At 43.9% G+C, this 25,579-nt stretch overlaps 1 protein-coding gene across 1 annotated transcript in view; it reads right to left on the reverse strand.

Moving 5' to 3' along the window:
• The window catches only part of LOC142055650 (uncharacterized), an 86,454-nt gene that overhangs the window by 11,119 nt on the left and 49,756 nt on the right, over positions 1-25,579 (reverse strand). The window contains 6 exon segments of the mRNA XM_075089766.1: positions 3,510-3,800; positions 3,803-3,860; positions 3,862-4,510; positions 5,734-5,883; positions 6,877-7,080; positions 9,758-9,857. Coding sequence (XP_074945867.1) covers positions 3,510-3,800; positions 3,803-3,860; positions 3,862-4,510; positions 5,734-5,883; positions 6,877-7,080; positions 9,758-9,857 — 1,452 coding nt within the window.

The following is a 25,579-nucleotide window of genomic DNA, read 5'->3' on the forward strand; positions in this document are numbered from 1 at the left end:
TGCGCTATAGTTGCTTGTGTTTGCAATGCCCCATGTTCATTTGTCTGAAGGGTTTTGGAGGAAAATGCTCCCCTGTTCTGCTCATGTAGGACATAAATAAAACAGTGGTTCAATTTTAGCGCATTTCTAGCGGTTGGGATTTAGGTGAGGTAGTTGATTTGGGGGGGGAAAGAAGGCAAAATGAGGAAGGGATCAGAAGTGAAGAAGAGCCTTGTGAGTGGGTGGACCTAAGTAAGCATGCAGGTGAATCTCTGGTGAGGCGGTGGGCAGTGCCTGTGCCTCGGTGTTTTCAGCAGCTGAGAGGCATGTTGGGTACCTCTTCAGCTGAATATTAAAGAAAGGCTTCTTTGAGCCTGGATTAGAAAGAGAAATGCATAATGGGATTATCAATAGGTGTTGCTTCAACCAGGGAAGGAGCCGCCTTGGTTCCTGTGCTACCCTGTAAGCATGAATTCAAGCAGCCACCTGCTACCTGACCCTTAACCTATGCCCTGCTTGTCCTCCCCACCTGCACACTTTGAGGCAAGACTTCAATTCTTGCCTCAGTATGGTATGAACAATTTCTCAACTCAGAAAAAGGAGGAGGTTTTATTGAACTCTTTGGAGGCTAATGGTCCTCCCCTAGCTGCTCCATACAGCAGCAGCAGGATCCAGGTGAATCATGACTAAGAGTAAAGCCAAATAGTAGATGGGGAAAAATCAAGATGGTACATTTGTCACAACAACTGGGATAGCCTCTGTGGATCGGGGAGCAAAGGCCAGTCCCACAAAGTCTGGGACTGGAGCATTTATCGTGGTACTTCAGGCCTCTTCTTACAAAGGGTACCTTGAGCTGTCTACATGTTTGCAGGATGGAGGAGGAAAGGTGGCAGCTTGGAAGCGAGCTGTATTTCAGGTAGAGATCAGAGCACGGACTTCTATCAGGAATGTGACGGGAACTCTCTTGCTGAGCATAGTTAAATAACTTACGAGAGTTGAGCGGACAGAAGATTTTTAAGGGCAAGAAGCAATTTTGACGTTATTCTGGTGTTAGCGCCTTGTGTCTTAAACATGGACCACGTCCAAAACATGGTTTGAAATGAGTTCAGCCTATTGACATTTTAAATGTAAGTGTAGGTTCATACTGCTTTGTTGCCTGCTTGCTGCAAAAGACACCCACGTAGTCACAGGTGAATCTCTCTCCTAGAACTGAAGATCTAAACTAGTCCTCTAAACTATGCTCTATTTCACCACCACTCAAAGCAAAGATCACTTAAACAATAGTGGCTGTTAAAGAGAAACCCAAAATTGTGATAAAGATGGTAAAATCACATATAAAATATTGCAAGCTCTCAGCCTTGAACAGACATGCTTTGAAGTAGCAATAAGGCATGTTGTGTCATGTGTTCCAGTCCCATCCCCTCCACCCGCCAACCTATTAATTTTGGCCCTTGTGCCCAGGTACTTAAAAGAAAAGCTTTTGAAAGTGACTTTGCAGCAACTATGTATTGCAGTAGTGTCATAAGGCAAGTCAAGTGGCCTGCAGGAACCCAACAAGGTAGGTGAGCGTGGAAGAGGAAGTTGCTGGCAGAGGAAGCAAGGCGCTCTCGTGTTCTCATCTTTGTGAACTCTTGGAGCCTGTGTTACATCAACATGCCTGTTTGATTCCTCTTCCTTAGTGAAATGCTTAATGAACACTAGGGAATCTGTTGCAAACACAAGTAATTCAGAACCCAGGCATTACAAGGATGCAAAACGTCTCTGAATTGCCTCTGTAAGCATTGGTGCACGTCACCCTCTTGAGTGTTGCAAATGCTCCCCACATGCTGGCCAACTATTCCTCCTTCCTTGTGGCTAATAACTCCATTCTTCCCCAAAGCGGCAGGGCAGTGCATGGCGTTGTCTGGCTTCACTAGGCTTCTTCTGCTCTGGGTTGCACAGAGAAATATTACACTTGCTTTGCTGGAAGCCAGTGAGGTTTAACCGGCCAGAGGTGTTGTTGAAAGGTTGGTTGGGTGGAGGCAGGCAAACACCGCTATGTCGCCTGTTGGTTAGCATTGCCCTCCTCTGAACTATGCACGGATTTCAAGTTTTGGACAGGAAGAATTTCTGGTTTGATGGTCACAGTGGCATCTCAGCGGGCACACTGAGACTGCATGGCTCTCAGATTAATTAAACAAGGTATTCTGGACTTCTGTTAAATGCCGGGAAGACTGACACTCTCCTGGCAGCACAGAAATGAGCAGTTACAAGCTTCTGGAAGATTGCATTGAATTAAAGATTAGGCACTTGCATTTGTTAACTCAGCATGGGTGCAGTCATGCAGGTGGCATGTGTGTCCACCGACCAACTGGAGCCTTTTTCTCTGCCTGAGTGCTTATGCTTGGAGCTGTAATGAAGTTTTTCTCAGCAGAATTCTCTTCTTTGGGTCCTGATGGTTCCTTATGCCCTGATACAGTGCCTCTGCCAGCTCTGCCTGTGCCCAATAGCTCAGCTGAGACCGGCTATTTTATATGGCTTTGCTACAATAAAACACTCACACATTTACCATTTCTAACAGGCTTCATTGAACTTGTGATTATAAAGGTAATTTACAATGAAAGAATTAAATAAACAATAAGCTAAAGCACAATACATTTCAAAGGGCTCATATGACTACAACATTCCAACACATTAAAACTTTAAAACAACATTAACACTCAAATTGTACCTACACCTATACTTATCTTTCTAACACGTTTCAAGACTCTCAACAAAGTACCTTTTTGGTTACAGTCCCTGTAAACACACAAGACCAGTGAAACACTCAAGCAATTGTACAACTGAGAAGAACACTACACAAGACAGGAACAAACAATGTGCTGGAAACTGCCTGGGGAATAGGGGGTTTACCTCTAAATTGAACTGACTCTTTGGACAACGAATGGATAACACTAGCATGCTCTCTGGAATACATGTGTGACATCCTTAGCGGGAACAAGCCTCCGTGTCACTCAACACTGTAATTTCACAAAAGTTTTAGGTTAGTGCTGCCTAAAGAAATAGCCCACCTTTCTCTGGCCGTTTGCTCCCGTGCACGTCTCACGCTACTCTTGAGCCAGTGCAAAGTGCTGGTATATTTGCGCAGTGAAGCAGCCAGGGAAACTCATTGAGCTTAACAAACAACAAATTAACATTCAGCAACCAAACATGAAAGAGAACTCACTGTATTCTCCTTGATCTCCCTGGTCATGTTCACTGTGCAGATATGTTGGCACCAGAAAGACACCAGCGCGGTGGGGTGGGGGGGTGGGGAACATGGTGACTGGGAGCAGGAGGACTATTTCTGTAGGCAGCAGTACTCTCAAAAAACACCAGTTACAAACATCCTGTAGAAAGGCTTTACCTTTTCCATTCTGAAACAAGTAACATGTTTTCAAACCGATTTATAGGGCAAATCAAATAGTCAAGAGCAAAACGGTGGACTAGGACAGAACTGCAAAACAATGGTCTAGTACTGTAAATGAGATCTGTTCCTGCTCCATGAGTACTGAAAGGCCGCATGATAGTTGGTACAACAGGGGCTGCTACAGCCAGATCGCTGGCGAGTCTGCTGCTCCAGTATCTCTTCTTTATTCCTGTCTGAGAAACAGTATTGACGTACCCAAAGACTTCATCATCATGAGGTTCTGTAAAATCAAGTTCTTCCACAAAATGGTTTTCATTAACTCCGTGCTCCACCTTCCTGCATGGAGGTGTCACAGGAGACAAAAGGATGGTCGAGTTTGGCTCACCTGGAGTTAAGTCCGCTACGATACCAGAATCACTGAGGCTTTCAAGAGAAATTGACCCAATTCCTTCAGTGAAGAAGGCGGGCTTAGAGGACAGGCATCTTGAGCTCTGAGCTCTGAACATGTTTTGAATGAACTGCTCCCCTTCTAGGCTATATGGCACCACATCAGTGTGGATGGTCTGCTCCACCATCATGTTTCTGACTTTCTCCTCCTCCTCCCAGGAAAAAGTTAGTTTTTCATCCAGAACATTTTCAAGCATCTCTTGATTCACAGTAGAATTGGAGGGAGCTGGCTCACTCGACTCAGGGGTTGTGGTGGTCAAACTCTCTTCAAATAAATCAGTCCCGTTAGCTGTGTCCTCATGAAGAAACAGCCCACTATCTGCCAGCTCCTCCAGAGCTTGGTCCTCTGTGGTGGGGCTGTCTGGCATCGTAGTACACAACGGCTTCCCCTCAGAGTCACACGTGTACTCCGGGCGCTGCTCATCTCTCACAGAGCTGTTCAGGGCCATCTCCATGCTCGACACCAAAGATTCCAGTTTCTTGTTTTCAATGCTTATTTCTAGGAAGTATTTCTGAAATTTTTTGTCTTTCTCAGCCAAGCTGTTCTTCATGCTCTCAATAACTTGCTTGAGTTCTTTAATTTCCCTCCTTGCTTCCAAGAGGCTCAGCTCCATCTCCACATGATTACACTCGTCTTCGATCCAGTCTTCCTTCATACGTTCCACCTGAGCTTTGAGCTTTTCGATTTCTCTTTCCCTGGAGCAAAATAAAAATATCGTAACACTTGTGGTGACTGCCTAGTTAAAGAGTCAACGTGAGGCTCCACCTCACTGGGGTGGCTATGCTGCAAAGATGCTCCAAGGAAGAAGCAAATTCCTCCATGCATCATTTGCTGCCACCTCTGGGAGAACTGGCAGAGATGTCAGCTGGCTGCCAAGACACACTGGCTGATTCCTAGCTGGAGTCACCAACCTTGCCACACAGCCAGCAGCCTTGTGGGCTATGCTGTGATCCTGGACACTTTGAGGTGAAAGTGGTGGCCTCTGGGTTAGGTCCAACCAGTACAGCGCTTAACATCTCATCTACTGCCTCACCCTGGAGGAAATGACAAACAGCTGCCTGGATGTGTCCCCTGTGCCTGCCAGCAGCTCGTCACGTATAGCCAGAGCCAACAGTGGCCTCAGACAGCAGGATGGCTCAGGGCTGCAGGCACCTGGCTTGCTTTGCACCCGGCTTGCTTTGCACCCCCCCAGCCCAGCATGGATCCAGAGGCTTCTGCCTTCACTTGCAAGCAAGTGGGGAGAAGGGCCCCCTGCGTGAGATCCAGCCCTCACAGGTACAGATGTTGGGCCACCCAAAGCAGGACCAAGGGGTCCCTGGGACTCTACCTTGGGGCTCCATTCAAACAACCCGTTGTGCCCGCTTGGGTTGTGTGTGCTGGAAAGCCAGTTCTCAGAGCACAGCTTTAGTAAAAGAGAGAACATCTGTTGCTGTGTAATGTACATTGTTGCTTCTTCGCTTAGCATCCATACAAAGTGCTATTGCAAAAAAGTCCATATCTAAGCAACAAAACCACAAGCGGGCACACTAGCTTGTGTCAGAGCTTTTCTTTCATTAGGGGAAAAGGGGGACATTTTTGGTCGTATTTTCTGAGTGAGGTGGAACTTTTTTTATGTATAAAAGGTCTCAGTGCTAAAGTAGGCTGGTGAAGAACTATCCTTTGAAAGTCTTCTATCGGGAAAGTTCAAAAAAAGGGAAAAAGAGACAGCCATATTTGTAACAAAAGTGCACGGTACATATTCACTGAGCACACAATGAAACCTTAAATACCTGAAAACAACCTAATCAGCCCGATCATATTTCAAATCTCTTAATGAAAACTTTACATGGTCAAGAAAAGAGTACAAATGATCAGGACTCCCATCCCTTAATGCTCCTGAATAAATCTTGTCCAGTCTTATTTCTGAAGTGAAATATACCTTTCTGTAACTTTGCACTCGGATTCCTTCAGCTTTTTTTTCAAATGCCGTATTGTAACTTCTTTCTGCTGCAGAGGAGTCAAATACCGCTCCGGATTTTCTGGCTTAGTGCTGCAATTGTGACCACAAGAAATAGATTTCCCTGATCGCCTGAAAAGAAAAAAACCATCACACCATCACATAACATCACTCCTACAGTTCTTCAGTCCTGGCAAAAAGGAACACATCCCATAGACTGATATGGCGCTTGACTCATTTTGGGCTCCTCAGTGTCCACACAAGTGACTCCCTCTGGCAAACCAAAGTACTTGAGAAAATGGCTGATTTGTGGCTATAGTACAAAATTTACTATTTATCATACTTGTTTTCAGTGCCATTACCTCAAATGAGACATTTAACTTTAAAACACCTAGCCATCTCCTCACCCAAAACGGTGCCCAAGAGCAGGCAGCTGGGCCATTGGCAAGGGCACCCAGCTGCAGACACAGCCAGGTAAGGAAGCGTACAGACTGAGTTCAGCTCCACATGTGAGTTAAGAAGCTGAGCACCCTGAAACCTACATTAATCCTGTCTAGCTTTAGGTGTGTATCTGACATGCTTGGCTGTTGAGTTGCCTGGGGTGGGAGGAAAGAGAGAGAAAGGGAGGGAGAGAAACAACAATTTCTTCTCTGCAATACGTGTTGCACGCTCCCGCAGGTATTAGTTTTCTTCCCTGTAGAGGAAACTGCACGCAGAGGTACCTAAGGCCGGGCAGGGTGAATTTTCACCCGAGCATACAATATTTTCTATACAACCCCACCCAACTCTCTCCAAAGTTGAAAGGACCTTTCTGTGAAAGAACCAGGAAAGCCACATGAGAACTGACAGCATAAAACCACGGAAAGGAGCCTGCCTTGGAGTGAAAACCAGCTACAAAGCGCTTTGACTAAAAGTAACCTTGAATTTTACAGTACTGAAACAGTCAAACTTTTACATGGGATAGAGCACACTGTTGATTGTCGAGCCACCAATATGAAGAGTCACACCCATGCTGAGGAGCAACACGACCCCTTTGGCAAGCCAGACAACCAGCTGATGCCGCATTTGCGTGCAGAGAAGGTAAGTCAGTGTGCTGAACACCAGGATGCTGAAATAAAGACTTGCCTCGTCACTTGGCTGCTGTCACTTCCTTTGTTTGAGCCTGAGTTGCTTCTGCTGGCTAAAGAAGCCCCATAATTCTGACGGGTGTTCGCAGGACTCAGCTGGTTTTTGCTCAGTGTTGACAAAGGGACCTTTTCACGGGAAGCAGGTGGGCTGGGTCTGGACTTGTTGGATAAGGATCCATTATTCTGACCATGAAGGCCACAACTGGAGGAGAACCAACATGGTTAAAGCATACTGGATTATCTTTATCACACAACTCATTATGTGTCTTATTTCACGCACAAAGTTGTCTACACACTAAAACAGGTAGATAACTGTGAGTGGCCGGGAAGAAAGTCCTGAAGTCATCAGCCACTGCACACTCTTTCACTGACTGTGGGGCTCTCAGTCTGAATTATGTGATCTAGGGAAACGGTGGCCATTTTCACGTTTCTCTGTGGCTAGCACGGTTCCCACTGACTCCACCAGATCATCCACATTCCCTGAACCTCTGACTCCATTAAGTAATGAGAGGACTGCAGCCTGGGCTAGTGCCAAAAGAACCACGCTTCAGCCTTCCCTGGCCAGACCTGCAGAGAGATGCCTGCTCGTGGAGGTTTGCTCTAAGACTGCTTTCATGCTCCTTGGCAAGCAGCCTGAGGGATCACAGTGTGTGATGAAAACAGATTTGTTTGAGCCACTGTTCCTTTCTCTCTTTGGCATAGAGGGTGCTTCAGCTGCCACTGTCAACTATTCATAGAATCATAGAAGAGAACCATAGAATCATTAAGGTTGGAAAAGACCCCTAGGATCATCAAGTCCAACTGTCAACCCAACATCACCAAGTCTCCTAAACCATGCCCTGAGGTGCCACATCTACACATCTTTTAAGTACCTCCAGGAATGGCGACTCTACCACCTCCCTGGGCAGCCTGTTCCAATGCCTGACCATTCATTTGCTTAGATATAGTTCAAACCCTACTGTGAGCAGGCTGAAATAGTATTAAAATAGACAAAGAAAACCACAGATTTTTTTCTTCCTTCCTTCCTTCCTTCCTTCCTTCCTTCCTTCCTTCCTTCCTTCCTTCCAGTTTCCCTCATACGTATCTACCTTTCTTTTCCCACTCTTTATTAAATAACCTGACTGTCGACTGTGGGCTTGAAAGCAACTGGTATCTGTGCTGCTGGCAACTGCCAAAGGACTGAGGTGCTCTGAGCACAGCTTCCCAAGGTGGGTTCCTCGCTTGCTCACTTGGTTTGTCTTCCTGCACTGCTACACTGCTACCTACATCCTCTCATGGAATTGGTTCTTCTAAACTGTAATGAACGGGCTGGTTTCAGAAAAGAAGAAGGCAAATCCAGCCAACCAAAGAGGCTTGAACATAAAAATTTAAATACCACAGCACTATGAAGCAAGAACTCTCCTCAAGATTCCCTAACTTGGTTTCGTCCCTCCTCTGAAAATGGAACAGTTTATAAGGAAGGTGGCTGCTGCAAACCTTCATCACACTGCTGTGGTTTGGGTGATTTTATAATTATTTTACAATGAAGTGCTGGACTGTGGTTTGTGACAACACTGAGATTTTTCAGAGGAAGTTGAGTCAAACAGTTAAAAGAGAACATATCGCAAAGGAGACCTCTCCTTCCACTTCGTACAGTACAGCATCAACTCTTGGGTGAGGCAGAATTCACATAGACTGTGCGTAACGCAGCAATGCAATTGAAGGAGCATTATTACAGAGGCCTTCTGTCTAATTAAGTGGGTCAGGATGCTCTAATTTAAAGTTACATTTAAATGCACAGAAATACATGCAATGATACAGAATCTTACTGCAAGTAAGGTGATTTTAGGGCTTCATATTATACTTAGTATTTTTCACACACACACACACACACACACACCCCTGTCCAGTACCTTTACTGGTTAGATTTAATCTAGAGAGTGCTTAGGTAATGTTTATTTTTCTAACAGTCTCATGACACAGATAGGAAACTGCTCATTAAGCATCATTCTGCCGATCTCTGTGCACTGGGGCACACTCCGACCTCAGAGACATCTGTGTGACTTAAGCATAGAGGTATCCCACTGCCAGTCCCGGCCTGGCCTACCTGCCAGCACTTCCACAAAGGGCAGGAAACCCGTCCTGTCAATCTGAACTCTTTGCACCTACTCCAACAAATGTAACCAGCAGGGATTTTGTGGGTGGAGCACAATGTGCGCTGCTCCACCCAAATGTCCTCACCCTTGCATTCACAAGCTCTCTGGATTTGCACTTCACAAATGATAGGGAGAAATCTTACAGAAATCTTTCTTGAAAGATTTGTTTAGATAGATAACTGATCTATATATTTTTTTTTTTATTTGCGTATAGTTTTAGTCACAGAAAGGTTGGGCAAGGGTGTTGAATACAAAAGCATCAAAGGCAATATTGTCTACTTCTTCCTACAAAAAATAAGGTCATGACCTGGAAAGGGACATGCCAAGCTGACAGTTTATTACAAAGAGAAAACAGTGATAAGACCAAAAGGTTAAGGTTAACTTCTTAGAGGTACTGCTGTTAAGCAACATATACCCAGTTGTCTCCTCCTCCACTCCAGCTGAAGTCTTTTCTGTCTTACCTGAGGGTATCTCCCATACTTGTTATGAACAAACAACAAAAAAATACCTGTCGGCTGATCTGGCCTACTGACATGTTTTGGTCTCAAAAAATATAGCTTTTTTTTCCCCTTTCTCATATTACAGTTCTCATCAGTGTAAGTGCTGCCCAAGAGCATAGTGTTAGCCAAATTGTTTCAAAACTCACACTAGTGGTATTTTATGTATTAGCTGCAAGGCCTTACATAGTAGTCTCTCTCTGCACTAGCAACTCTCTCACTCTTCAGGAAAAATTGCTTTGCTTACTTGTGAGAAAAAGACCTTTTGCTTCCAGCAGCCGACACACGGGCTTCAGGCACTGAGGTACAGCCTGTGTTGCTTGAAGAGCTAAAATTGGTTTTAACCCCTGGAAAAGAAAAGGGACGAGTAAAAACACAGTGGAAATCATAAGTCAAAGGCTGTTTTAAAAATCACAATGAACAACAGGCATCATCCCTTTGCCCATCCTGTGTGAATTTTAGCAGTTGCGTGAATTTTCCAACATCCCTGATGTCAAGCACGTGATTTGTTCTGGATTTGCAACATTTCTTCAGAAGTGGCACTTAAACAAGAGCAGAGAAAAACCATTTGGACACAAACCCCTCACACTAAAGAAGCCCTTTTAGGACACGGCTAGGAACATTTGTTGTGACAACCTGATTGCTTTCTTACAGCCGTCAATACAAGAATCAGGCTGCTCACACGGCTCCTGCAGCAGCACACAACTGTAACTGTAGATTTCGCTTGCTTTAAACCATATGGAAACACTACGCGCTGGGGGAAAAGCCGCTTCCATTTTGGTTTCTGAGACGATGTACACATACATGCATATGTACATATAAATGTGTATAGGCTAATAGGGTATATGTGTCTGCGTATGTACACACATATGCAGGTTCTCGTGGCACACAGAAGGACAGTAAAGCAGTTCTAATAGCCTTAAATCAATCCAATAATCACGCGTGGCTCTCAAGTGCTTCTGGGGTGTTAAGCCATCTACCTGATTTCTGACTTTCTATGGATCACAGCTTTTATTTCCCAAGCCCTGGCATGTACAGGGAAAACCGCTTTCATTTTGCTACAAACAGTAGTAGGTAGAGCTACTAAGAAAGTCTTATCACCTGGAAAAATACCCACCCTAAAGTTAGGATCTTTTTCAGTCTGTCACTCAAATGGCAGATGTCCAAAACCATATCTGGGCCTTACACTGCAAAGCCACAATATTGTACGATGACTTTAATCTGAGGGAATGGAAATAACTTTCCAACATCCTTTAAACAGCTGGTCGGGGCGAGCATCTCTCACCTGAGAATTTCTGGGCGCCATCTCACGCACAGACACCCCCAGCCAGCAGCTGCAGACTTACCATGAACCCCATTTTTGCTATATTTTCCATGATGCATCTGCAGATACCATCATCCCCCACTGGGGTGGATAAACCTTCAGCTGCGCAGTCTTTCTTAAATCCTTTGCAGAACTGATGGTGATGTGCACGGCTTGTACCCCAGTTGACTAGGTTTGTCACTGTGACAATGTGATTGCGAAAGCTCACACCTAAGCAGCATTAACCATGAAAGAGGCTGCCATTTCTCAAAAACCATTTCTTTTGTCTGAACTGGCTATAACACTTGTTTTGCCCTGATCTGAGACTCCCCTGACTAAGAGGATTGTCTTTACCCACCATTTCCCACAAAGGATACCACATATTGAATCATCAGCTTAAGCGGTATCTCAGTTGAAATTCATTCATACATATATTTCCATGCTGCAGCCACTCAGTGTCACAGTGCTGGCAGGCAAGACAACTTGGCACTATGCTCTGACGGAAACGCTCATGCCACGCGTAGTGGCATCCAACACTGAGAGGCCCGTCACTCTGGCCCCAGCCCACCTTGCAGCAGGCTACAAGCAGCAGCACACCCACTCCCTAGGAGCAGAGCTGTGCACCGCTCTGTGCAACGGGAAGAACAACACAGTGACGGCCAACAAAGTACTGCAACGTTTTCCAGGATTGCTTCTTGCCTGCAAGACACTGGAGTGAAATAGTGCAGTATCAAGTGCTGTCCCTGCACTTTATTGCTCAGTGGGCAACGGCACTGAGCTAAGAGAGTGCTGCAAACAGCATCATGCTTTCTGCACTGCCTTTTAGCCTCCTTGCTGCCCTGACAGCACCACTACAGTCACCTAGCTCTAGCTGACATGGAGGGGAGAGGGGAGCCTGCAACCCCACGACTGCATGCTGTGCTGCCCATGACGAGGAGTGCAGGCAGTGCCAGCTGGCACAACCCAGGCAGAGGCAGAAAAGGCAGTGACGGTACGTCAGACGTGTGTGCACATCTGCCCCATGGGTTGGAGGACCACTGCTTAGGGAGCTAACACCGTCCTACCACAGCACTGCAATTGGCTGGGCAAGGTAGAACAGCTTAGGTATACTTGGTCTGCCAGGACAGTATGCAACCGCATCACATACGTACGTATGTATATGGAGCCAGTATATACATTTCTTACACAGGTCCACACAATAACCATACATGCATGCCTGGAGTATAGCATCCCAGTCTGCTATTTATAGCCATTAGAGATGGTTGGATACCTTGTGGCATGGTCTTCTGGCCTCAAAAGTCAAATTTTGCTTGCACTTGAGCATGTAATATTTTTCCTTCTATAAGAATAAAGCTCAAACTTTCCTGCGTGCATTTGATTGTCCATGTGCTATCTAAATGGTAAGGTTACAACATAGAAAAAAGGAAGAAGTGTCAGTAATACCTGTGACAGGAACACTGACAGCTGAGCAGAACTGGATTCCTAAAACTCAGGATGCATCTGAGTTTAGTAAATCTTTTAAGCTAATTTAGTCTTTTTGTGTAAGTCTTTCTTATATGCAACTTCACCACTCTTTCATAGCTGCCAAAATATAGAAACCACAGAACTACCTATCTTCTGACTCCATAAACATGACCTCTTAATATATATCTATGTGTGTGTATATATAGATATAAAAATCATTCTTGATGCTAGGTTTGCATATAGTCACCCAGTGAATCAGCGCTGTAAATGAAACAGCGCTGACAGAGACAGCTTGTCCTCAGAGTGTAAAGCATTTCAATTTGCTGAGCTTCCGTGCCTTCAAAAGCATCCTGTTACACAGCAAAGAGACGAAAACACAAAATAATATAAGTTCACCACTCCAGTGCAGCTGTTAGAGGAATAAGTAGCATGCTGTCCCTGTAGATAGCTTTATTTAGAGACCCCAAGGGAAGAGAGGGGGCCTGACTGCATAAGAACTTCCAGCAAAGCCATTAGAAACAGCTGGAAAAGTAGAGATAATTCAGTTGTAATGCCCTTTATTGAAAGAATCTGTATTTTTAAAAGACTAAGTTTAATTTATCTTAAAACTTTTAACTCACAGCTACATCTCCAGTTTCAATCTTTCACAGCGTAAGCAGTAATATTTCCAGGAAACATTAATGCTACTTCTTTTCTATTTAATACGGGGTTGTTCCTGCAAGATTGTTTTTGTACACCACAAGCAATCTAGGAAAGAAAACCAGACTGCTCACATGCACGAACAAATGTAAGAAAAAGAAGCTGCTCAGAAGTGATGAAGTCTTGCTTCAGCATTTCCGGCTTTTCTTCAGATAACACCCTTTAAAAAATGACCCATGTTGAGGGCAAAGGCTGCCAGCAGGGAATGTACTCAATTCACAGTGTCAAGCTCAGCTGACAGCGTGTTTTTGTTCCAGCCCCTGGCCTTTGACTTACTATGCGATTTACTATTACTATACATGAGACTCTTGCCTTGCACTTTGCTATAAATTTCACATCCAACAGTAACTGCGTAAATGCAGATATAATCCTGGGAGCAAGGATCAGGACTCTCCTCCACGTAGACTGCTCTATTCTTTGTGTGACAGAGAAGCTGCTCCCACGTGCTCTGCCGCTGCCCATGTCCGACAGATACCCTCTACTACCACGAGGTCTAAAGCCATTGGAGGAAGCTGATGATGCTCTGTAGGTTGCAGTGGTTGAGAACTCTTGTGAGAGGTGTGGATTTGAACTCCTTTGGTCTAAGGAGGGCACTGAACTCAGATCTTTTCCCCGAGCTCTACTTGCTCAACTGCCACACAAAACAGGGTGGGTGGTAGCACCAGTGCTGGCCATAGTTCAAAGCAATGAAACGTGCTGGTTGCTGGCACTCACAGAGGTGGTCTGGCTCTGGTACAGAGGTTCAGAGTGAATGTGAGGCACGTGCATGGGCGCAAGCAGGGTACAAGTAGGTGGCCAAATCTGGGAGACGGGCACGCCTCTCTGGCCTCTCCTGTGGACTGGGAGAGGTGCGTTCCTGCCTGGCATGCTCTCTGCTGTGAATCTTGGATTGTAGTACCTAACCACCCCCTCTTATTTTATATGCAGTTTAGTCATCAAGCTCAGACTTGCAAGTTGTGCTCCCAGAATGACAGTGAGAACCTGAGCACAGCAATGCCTGGCATCAGCATCCCCTCCCCTATCCCACTGCGCTGGCCAAAGAAGCTATCACTTATCACTCTTGGGTGGACATCTACCTGACTGCTTGCCTGTGCTCTCTCATCAGACAGATCTGTTAATCATGTTGCAGCTGATTGCACAGCGCAGTAACAGCTGATAAATTGGCAGCTGGCAGACATGCAGTCAGAGAAGACGTGGAGCAAAACTTTCAGTGTGGGTGACCATCAACTGTTCAAACCTGCTGGGTGAGGAGACTTCCAGCTCAATACCAGGCAGAAGACTTTGGGGAAGAACTTCAACGCAGATCCTGCTTCCCTGCATTTAGAACTAAACTTGATTTTACTTGAACCCCTCAGTTCATACTGCTGGTTGTGTGATCTAAACTAATTATGTATCTTGATTTTTGCTCATCTAGGTCACCTGCTTTTCTTACTTTGGAAGAAAGTTTGTTATCAAATAATCAAAATTTATCTCATTAAGCAGTTTTCCAATCTCATCTAAATACTATAGCTTTGGTAGTGATCTGAACTGCATTCATGCAAAGTATAAGCACTGCAGATCTCAAAATAAATATGGAATGTGGCTTGTGCATGCTGTGAAACCGCAGTCAGTCAAGCTCATCTCTAAAAACAGTCACTACAAACTAATTACTGAGATTGGCTGAGAGCCATCATGTAGACTCTGCATATCACTGTATCCTGAGCCAGCATTTTTCTTCATTGTTTTTAATTCATGGATTTGCAGAGCAGCCACGAGCAGATGTTGGAACAGACAAAGAGCATTACAAGGTGGGGTTTTTTTTCCTGCTTTATATACCTTACAGAGATTCTTCGTACGGAAATTCGCCTGACCTAATTATTTTTTGTGATTCTATATGCAGTTTGAGCTCTTCTAACACCACTTTAGAACAGCTCCCAGCAATTTTCCCTTCTCATCCCGAAATGACCTTTGTTGGGGGAACACATGTTCACGGAGAAGAGAACAGTCTGGACAACTTATCTTTCTGTTCAAACCAAAAGGCTCTTTCGGTCAGAGATGGAAGGATGCTACTTTGCTACTCCAACCTCATTAGAAACATTGAGACTGGAGGTTCAAGAAATACCAATAGATGTATAACATGATACTCAACTTGTGTATGACAGTTTTGGAAAAACCTCTGTGATGTGTAAATCCACCTACGGACAAGTCTTTAATAAGGAAGCATGTGGTGTCACCTCAGGAGTTTTCTCATATGCCTGGCAGTACTACCTGGTGTGCTTGAATAGAAATGAATAGGCTGGTCAGAAGTACTTTTAGAAGCTAGAAAACATCATCTTTGGCAGGGATGACTTAACAGGACACAGAAAGGGAGTGAACTCCGTCATAGACTAGGTCAACATCCCAGCCGTCCCGTTATGTTGGCGGCAGAAGTTTAACAAAGGGTTTTCAGAGGCCTCTTCAACACTTCTCCTAAATCTGGTTCCAATGCACAAGGAGGAGAGAGGCTGGCTGGTGCACAGCAACAAACCCCGCAGGCATGCATTCACAGCAGCAAATGCTGCAGGTATGTGTCCACAGCATATATGCAAACGCATGAAATCACATACTAAACCTGATTCAGCTGAAAGCTTTTGCACAATCACCCTTAATATAAGGCACATGGTTTTCATTATAATGTGCATAAAAATTTTTAAATCAGTTTTACATGTTTTCAACAGGGAAGAGAAAACCGCACACCTTGAAATTATTACAAAAAACTAATAGAGATCAAGTGCCATCTACTGAAACGAACAGTAAAACCCTACCCAGTATATTGATAGGTTGCCTAAACTATATTTCTATAGTTATAAAGAAAGACAAGGTGGGTCTCAAAGCAATGAATGTCAAGTTACGACTGCTGTCATTTGCTTGTTTTTCCCCCCAGTAGCACTCTTAGCATTAAGGAACACTAAGGACAGACATGAAGCCTGTGCTTTTTCAGCCTATTAATCCTTGAGGGTTTGCGGTCACACCGTATTCTGCCAACTTGAGCAAAGACTCACAGCGTGCCAGGTGCCCAGACTTCGAAAGCCAACAACTTCCTATTACTTAGAGAATTTCAGAAGGGAGGAACAGACGACCTGTAATGAAATGCCTCAACATGGAAGCAAGACAAGGCTTGTAATCCAAATAAAATACAAAACAAACTCTGCAGAATTTTCATTTCCTTTAAACACAGCTTACATAACAGTACACCTAAGATACGGTATTATAAGGTACATCTACTGTTTTGTTACAACACATTAAAAGTAATATATTTCAAGCTCCTTGGGGAAGCGATGTCCACCTTGCAGCGGCTGGAGCAGGATTTATGAAAGGATGCCAGGGCCCCAGCTCCACGGGGGGAATTTTGGAAGTAGCGCTCTCCCTATCTGCCACCTCACTTGAGAAATCCCACTCTCAATCAGCAGAGTGTCTCAGCTATGTGAAACTCTTGTTTCTGGGCATGCCTAGAAGCAGGTCAGCTTTAAAAGAGCTCGGTGCCTGGCTCCTCTCCAAAGACCAGGGTGGGTGTTTCACACTACACAAAAGACATCAGGGTCCACACAAAAGCAGCCCAAGCAAAGCTCTCTTCTGCTCTCTGCTTTACTGGAGAAAGGATCCACCTGGGATTTGCAGGGCCAGATTTAGCTTTGAACTGGGAGGAGGCTGCACATCATCTCCCCATCACACCACCTGGGACACGCACTGCGTCCAGCTGTAAGAACCAGGGGAGGAGATGGGGTTCCTGTCCTCTCAGCTTATCAGGGCCTTCTCCAGCTCCTCCACAGATTCACCCAGTTTAGGGTGCCTGCACGTCTTTGTCACCCGTTGCTACATACATAGTGGAATCCAAACAGGCCTGAATTTCCCACAGCTCCCCTGCCTCCATCAGGAGACCCTGCCTAACCCCTGCACCCAACACACCTGAGAAAAGTAAGTTCTACAATCTAGAGTTTTGGGCAAAGTTGGGCAACCTCTGTCTAGTTGCTCTATCAGATGCTGGGTTTTATTTTCTTTTCATAATTGTGGTTTATTTATTGGAACAGGGACTGGGCATGCATTTCCCCCTTCTTCCAGGCTCTTCCTAATCTCGGAATCATAACGACAGGTGAGGACCAAAAGAGATTGAAGGCATCTAAAACACAGCTTCCCCAGGATTTATATAGCTAGGTACGTAAAAGCAAGCAAATGTTCAAAATGCCACCGCTATCTGCAAGGTCCTGCTTAGTTGTTTATGGCTGAGTTTCCACTGTTGAGCCCATTAACCACCAACTTCCCCAATGTCCATATACCACAGTGAAACCAAATCAGTCAGATTTGCATGGCTAAGATAAAGACGTTCCCTTAGCTTTCTATGCCTGCATACAAATACAGATGTATAAACAGAAGGAATATAGAGACATATCCACTCAATACTGATCAAAAAGGATTAAAAGATGTCACTCTAAAGCACACAAAAAAAATTTTCTGAGTGATTTGGTCACCAAAAAACAAAGTTCAGAGAGCACTGAAACTATTTCTGATTTTAATTCAAACATGGCCAGATAATGGAAAAACAGAATTTTCTACTTTCTGTCTGAAATGATGCTTTAATTTTGAAAACTGTCAAATTCCTTTCTTCTTTTAAAAAAGGGGTACAAGTCTTTTGATATTTTTATTGCTTTAATTTAACTAATTCCTAATTAAAACTAAATCCTTTCCGTTTTTTAATTTTAAAAAAATTACATTTAAAAAATAAAATTAAATAAATTGATTTAATTAAATAAATTTAAAATATAAATTTTAAAATTTAAAAATAAATTTAAAATTTATTGAATTAAATTAAGTACATTAATTAAAGCCTTAAAATATCTCTAAGCATTCTAAATATTTTAGATTGAAGATTGTCTTTGTTCAGCCTGAGAGAAAGGCTTTCTTTAATGTTTTGATTTGGTCAACAACAATGATGACAGGATTACAGGGCACTGTTTATGAAGGAAGATTAAGGGAATACAATTTGTGTATTCTAATCAGTCTGGCAACACTCTATCATGGGGAGGAGGAATACAGCTGGAAAACTGTAAAGAAAACCATTGAACAGCAACACAGGATTCTGGCTATGATGCATGTTATGTCATGAAAAATTACTTTAAATAAAAACGGATGTTTGGTGGAAGTGCTCATAGTAGAATGTAGCTGGAGGATGTTCAGAATATTTTAACCAGGGCATCAGAAAACTATTTTCAACATTGGCATAAATAATACAGATTGTAAATTACAAGCAGAGCACCAAGAAAAAAAAAAATCTCCTAAGAGAAGATTTATAATGGCCTTTCCATAGGCACAGTATTTCCTTCCGTACAGGTGAAGCGGGCTGAAAACCACGGAAAAAAGCCAGAAAGAGCAGAACATTTGCTGCAGTAGATACACAAATTGCAAAGCCTGCTCCAGCTTGACCTCACACATATTTTAAAACAGATACTTAAGAGCGTGCAGTGTGTGTAGCATCGGTTTCTCTTATTTGACTCATATTCCATAACGAATGAGCAGAAGAGAGAAAAAAAGCTTCTTAAATATAAAAAAGACTTTTTTTTTTTTTACTAAAGATCACAGCTCTTGCCATCTTCCATACCTGCCTCAACTCTGACCTCTAAACCTCAGTGCCCTTCTTACACCAGGAGCTCAGCCATCTTTTCCAGATGGAGGAGGAGCATGTCCCCACAGTCCCCAGGAGACCTGCATCTCTATCAAAAGGCATTTGGCACTAAAAGGTGAATTGGCTGGCACAGGTCTCACCTTGTCCAACAGCCCAGCAGCTGAGGCGCTCCCTGCAAAAGTCCCATATCTGCATCCCCTACTTACTCAGATTTGCAGTTGGAGCCGTGGCTTTCTCACGGACCACGCGCGAGGCTGAGCTTGAGGTTGCAGGCGTCCTGAGGCGAGAATCTCCCTTTAACAGTTGGCGTCCCACTTTCAGGAGATCTGGAGTGGTATCAGGACAATTAATGGGCCAGAGAGAGAGAGAGAGAGAGAGAGAAGAGTTATGGTGTGCCTGCTGGGTACTTGGCTTCAAACCCCCAGTACAAGAGTAACTAGATTATACAAAGTGGAAGAGCTTCCCTGGGAGCAGACTCCCTGCATCCCCTCAGCCTGCTCAGCGGCCTGCTGCTAGGGCACTCGTCTCCTTTGTGCTCAAGTCCAGCCTCCAAAAGAGGCAAACAGACCTAAGGAGAAGTTTCTTTTCCCTTTACTGAACTAAGTAACAGGCATCTCCTTTTAATGTTCTTTTCCTTTGTGAGGAAGGACATAAGCACCTAAGTGCGCAAGATTTGTGCCCGAGACCCTGAATTGTAGGTGGCCTGTGCCACCAGCCCAGAGCTGAGCAGATCATTGCTTAGGACAGATGGGATTCAGGCTTTCGCCTTTTACTTGCCCATTCCTCCTTTGTAACTTGCTGACTTCTTTTCGGGATCCTCTATTATCTCTGTGATGTCTGGGTGCCTGCTGCAGCCCGAGAGTCTTCTGAACAAAAGGAGATATATATCTTGAGGGGCCTCAGCCCAACCAAGCAACATCAACAATAATTTTTAGAAAGGGTGGATCATACAATCTGTGACATTTTTCTAGAACACTTTAATTTAACAGGAACTTGCAGATTTGGGTTCAAAAATACAAAAACACTTGAAAGCCAAAACAGTCTTTGCAGGTGCTACTTTGTTTATTCTTCTTTGAAAGAAATACGTGGCCCTTTGAATATGTTATCCACACCAATTCAACTCAATTTGTTGAAATTCAAACTCTAAATCTAAAACATATAAAAATCCTAAATAAAAAACCATAGCGCTATGCTCATAATTTTTCAAAGATGCTTTTTCAGCATCTTTTGCTCAAAATATTTGTCTTCCAATTATATTCCGTTCTTATCTCTTGGAAGTTATACAGCACTTTTTTCACTTCAGTGCAATTCAGTTAGCTTATACCCTAAAAATTCTTCACTCCTGCTAACAAAATTCACGGTGCAACAGGAGATACAGGCTGTCCATGTGCAATGCTAGGTGCCTTGGGCAGCGGTCCTCAGAAACAGGACAAACGGACAGTGCCCAAGCCTATGAGGGATGAACAGGAGAGGAAGAGGCATCTAATTAGACTTACTTGAAGATCCAAGCGTGATCTTCAAACACAAACTTTCTTCCGCAAATGAATGTCTAAGACTGGGTTTCCTTTCTGTTAAACAAAACAAAAACAAAAACAAAACAAAACAAAACAAAACAAAACAAAAAAAAAAAAAAGAAAAGAAAAAGAAAAGAGACAGAAACCGTACTTGGCTTCAGTAAAGGCTAACAGCAGAGCTGTCATAGACCTGATGAGGAGCACAGGAGATTGGGGTGGGATTCATCTGACTAAGCATGGATGTCTCTAATGTAGACACCCATGTCTGAGCCAGCCTCGGTCCCATATTTAGGCAACCGAGAGTTCGTCAATATAACCAGTGAGTTCAAGGTACTCCCTCACCCCCGAAACAGCTCCCACAACGGCCAGGAGAGAAATGGCAGATTCACCTGTTCAAGCTGTTCCACTTCTGACCAGCAATGGGACCAGTCACTGGAGCAGACAAGGGGGGCGCCCCCCCATCTGCAGCCCACAGCTCCTGAAGGTTGTCTAAGGAGACCCGTAGATTCGGTTTTCACCTCTTCTGAATCACAAATACCAAGGGATTTACCCCAGGCAGAGGAGCCCCAGCGGGATCCGCCGCCTGCGCTGGGTCCGTTGACCCAACTGGCAGGGACCGGTCAAAAACTGCCACAGGGGGGACCCAGGCGTTCCGATGCACGCGGAGGGGGCTGGGCTATGCAAATGAGGGAACCCCCCAGCAGCCGCTTCCCCCCTGCTGCCAGCCGCCAGACCTCACAGCACCAGCTGCTACAACACACCAAGCCTTCACAGGGTGACGCCTCTCTGTGCTCAACTCCGGGATGCAAGCTTCGAGGTTAGCGCGGGCTTCAGCCTGGGCACGGCATCCTCGCTCACGGAGGGCGACATGTGCGTGCTCATTTCCCTCTGAAAGAGTTAAAAATAACATTAGAAACCCTCAAGCTGACACAACAACATCTTCAACTCGTTTAAACTAGACACAGGAGATGTTTCTGTGATCCTAGTTTTTAAGAACAAAAATACATGCTTTTTTGAGCCTTCAGCCGTTTTAATGCTGACTGTACTCCAGCAGTGCTTATTGAGAATGAAATCCATGTGCAGAAAAAGTAAGGATCTCCCTTAGCTGCCTGTGTCTGGGTACCTATTGGTGCTCAGTTAATATCTGGAAGTGTCTTAGACTGGAATCATTTTTGTGTAGAAATGGAGGGCTGTGTTCCGTTAAGTAACAGGGAAGACTATATCCTGTGACCTTTTCTCTGGTGGCTTGGTATTTATGTGTAGCAGTTGAAATAAGCCCAATACGGCTTCCTGGAAACCAAAGCGTTCTGGAAGACAGTGCTGAGCAGTAGGCTACTAGTGCCTGCAAAGTTCCTGTAGTCTCTTTCTTCCCCACTCCCCAGCAGATTCTGGGCTGAGATGCACCCAAATTTTCCAGGCAGTGATCAACATAGTGGACGATAAAATGGATTTTCCTTTAAACTGGATTTTCAGTTAATTGAAGTTAGTTAGAACTTGGTTGCTTCTGCAAATTGTAGATACCTATCTGCACCTTTAGACTGTCTAAATGCCAACGAATTTATTTTTTTTCCCAACAGGAACAGTCAAGCTAAATGCTCTTTGGCTGAATAAGCAGCACTGTATAAAATGTCTCGTGTGTGAAAATGTTTTTTGTGCATTTATAATCGTGTTGAAGTAAAAGAATAGTATGAAGTCGTTCTTCTTACAGTTATTCAGTAGGTCTACAGTAAGTAAAAACACGCTGGAATAAGAAGGTCTGCTAAGAGTGTGCTAACAGTGATTATAATTAGTGTTCTGTTAACCAATGAGTTGGGTTTTTCCGGGCATAAATTGTGTTAGGAATGCAAAGCAAGGCTGACATCAGGAATGAATACTTCCCTGGTTTAAACAGCTTGCATCATTCCATCCAAACTCCGCTCAAATTCTTGCTTTGGAACCCAGAAAGAATGAGTCACCTGTGGCTGTAGTTCATCATAGGTGCCTCTTTATTGAGAAACGAAACCTTTTCTGAGCCTGAAAGGTCGTAGCTTTATGTTGAATACGCATAGGAAGTTTGGAATAGAGATCAATGTTTGGAATAATGACCAAGTAAAAGAGCAGTGAAAAGGTAATCACTTTGTGGTTGTATTTATTGCTTGTATTTATTTTTCAGTGACTTCAGTTCCTCTGTCTGAGGTAATGTGAAGGTCTCCTCTCATTTGGATGCTACTGGAGTCCAATAAAATTACTCAGCCAGCGGAGTGCATGGAAACCACCTCTCTGTGCAGAGGAGTTGTGTGTTGTGCAGTTTATAGGGTGGGGCAGAAACATGATCTGCTGTGACTGTCCTCGCTTCAGAATTGCAAATGAATAGCAGCACTGCTTAACGCCTCATGTGGCTTTTTGGAATACCGCTGCCTTTACATGCAGGCTAGTGCGCATATACCGTCTTCCTTTCTGCATCAGTTCAGAGGTGCAGGGAACATACAAAAATCTGCTACTGTAAAGTGGCAAACATTATTACTCTGCATATGCTAGACTGACAGCACTGTCACCTACCTGGCCTTCTGGTGGAATGTACAACAGTGGGACATCACCTCAAAAACACCGTTGGGAATTCCGTTAACTTGGGAGGTAGATCCTGATGCAAATTACTAATTTCATTCTTCCATGACAGACAGCAGAGCAGCTTAACAGAGCATAGGGAAACTTCTGGCCATTAATAATCAATGAAGGGAAACCGTGAAGGTACTGAATAAGTGCAGTCCCTCTCCTGTCCTGCCCAGTCCAAAGATAACATGAAGCCTTTGTACCTCAAATACTTCTAAGTTTTGTGTGCCCAGTTTGTCCATAGTTGGCATCTACCAGACACGGCTGCATCCAATGATGACAGCTTTTAATTCTCTGCATTTTACACACTTATGTGGATGCGCACGGGTAGTTTAGGCATGTTGAAAGTTAACTCCTTACGGCCTTGTCAATGAGAATTCTTGATTCTCTTTTAATAAGCACATCTTTATTCTTACGGAATCTGTGTTAAATTTCACCTTTTCAAACTAATGAAGCTTCATTTTTATTTTTAAGCCCTCCTGCAAGCAGCTTGACAGATTTTTCTAATCTAATAAACTGAATGCGAAGCCGGAGCGACCTCCTAACATCATTCTGTTACTACTTATGCAATCGAGGAGAGAGCTGTAACGTGCCACTTGGAGTATGGATCCAGTTGTTGCCCCAGCGCCACTCAGTGATGTGTTCTAGCTGAAGTGGGGAATAAAACAAGTGGATTTGGGGGTTACTTTTTTCCTTTGCTCTAGTCAGCCATGTATTTGTTGAAATTAGAAAACTATTTCTGTCGACAGATTCTCTGAGCTAGCAGGTAATGATGTCTGGGGTTTTATAGCAGTGATAAGAAATAATGCTAAAAGGATACACAACTGTAGACTTTAATTTTTTTTTCCTTAAAGGCTATTGTTTCTATCTGTACTGAGCAATAGAATACAACACAGATGCTGAATACATGAAAAGGAACATTAGAAGTTGTCACCTCATCTGATCATGAAGAAAATGTTTGTAGTACTTGCATTACAAAGAGGATAGCTTCTGATGCCTCTGCTGAGGGGAAGGAGGGACACAAGCCAATGTCCTAGGCAAGTCAAATTGTTTTGGTCTGATTTTGAAAAAGACAGCTAGTATTGTTGCTTGAAGCATTAGATTTGTCTAAATAGCTCTGGGCCTTACAACTGTCCTACGTTCTCCCTGACACACTGAATCCTTGAGAACTGAGTGGCTTTTAGATTGCAAAATATTTGGGCAAATTATTAATTATAACCCATTTCTGACAGGAACTTAAAGTATGCTGAAAATTGGACTCGTGTTCTTTAGCAGTTCACATTTTCTTTAATTGCAGACAACAACAGGTAGCAGAAAGGGGAAAAAAAAAAAAGAGAAGCAGCGCAGCAACGAAAGAAAATGGGGGAAGAAGACCAAAGGCTAATGAAAGAAGAAGAAAACAAAACTGATGTAGAAGTGTCCGGACACAAGCCAGGCATCAGTGGCACAGTGCCAATGAAAAAGAGAATTTCAGCTCTACAACATACATATTGGTATTGATTGAAGTATTTCTAGGGCTGCAGCATTTCTAGGACTCCAACCGTTTGGTTTCAGTACGTTCTTCAGGGCATCTTGGAAGGCAGGATTCTCTCCGAATATCTTCAACGACTAGTAGGTGGTTATTAAAGGAGAGAAAATGCCCACAGAAAATCATGCCTTGATGGAATGAAGTTTCCTGCAATAGTCCTATTCCAGCACCCTTCTTTGCAGCAAAAGTGACTGAGCAAGGATGTTGACTGAAAGACATCCTTAATGAATAGTTCAAGCCTAGAGAAAAGAATGGAAATACCTAAGAGTGTGGTAAATCTCCTGTATTGTCTATGCTTACCCGAAACATGTAATTAAACAGTTTTAAAGAACCCTTTGCTTCCTGCCTGATCGAGAATGTCTGCTTTTGCCTTTCCATAAAGGTATTTATAAATGTTTCACATTTTTCCATGGGAGATAATATTGACGCGTGCAGAAGAAAATTACTTGTTAAAGGTGACCCACGACTCTCAACGTACTCCTGGTAGAGTACGCTCTGGTAGAGCACAAGTTACAGCTGAACACAAAAGTGGATTTCTTGTCACTTTGTCACTTGCAGCCCCTGTGCTACCTTGCCCCTTTACAACACTACAGTGGTTAACAGCAGGGGCATCGCTACACAGCAGTGGTGCGTGCTGCTCCTTTCTTATGAAGGCTAATGTTGTGAACGTAGGGGAGCAATTCAATCGCTTACTTGTATTGGTAAATTTGTATTTCTAGCAGAAATTCTTCTACTTCCTACATTACGGGGAAAAAAAAGTCTCACGCTGTATACTTGTTGCATAGGTAGTACAACTGAAAAAAAGGTGTCCTCCTGTGAATACATCTAAGTGTGAAAATTCTCAGTTCAGTTAACAGCACTTCTCAGGTTCCATTTTTGTACACTTACTGTATGTATTTACAGTGGGATTCCTGTCAGAAAAGCGTGCAAGGTAAATAGGCAGTAGAAGACAACAGTAGTTTAATGAAGAAGAAAAGTTAATGTCTGCTGGAGGGCAAGGTGTGTGGGAGGAGGAGGGTCCATGTGGTTATTAGGTGCAGCTCAGAAGTTCAGTGAATACCTCCTGCATCTTCTGCTGTGCGGATGCTATTATCCCTGAATTCATGGGCTGTCTTGTGGCAGATGAGTGAGGACAGCAAATCCTGTGCCTGAGACGGGTTCCCTGTGTATCCAGGGTCCTGTGAAGTTGTAACAGAATGGGAAGGGGCGGGGGGACTAGATCACCTCTGCCTCGAAAAATAGAATTTTTAACTAAGTTGTAAGACACAAGTTCTGCTTAAAAGAGAAGTACTTGAGAAAGTAAAGACAGTAAGACTTACTCTGAATGGCCTTTGTCA

This window comes from Phalacrocorax aristotelis, chromosome 3, assembly GCF_949628215.1.
Source record: "Phalacrocorax aristotelis chromosome 3, bGulAri2.1, whole genome shotgun sequence".
Lineage (NCBI taxonomy): Eukaryota > Metazoa > Chordata > Aves > Suliformes > Phalacrocoracidae > Phalacrocorax > Phalacrocorax aristotelis.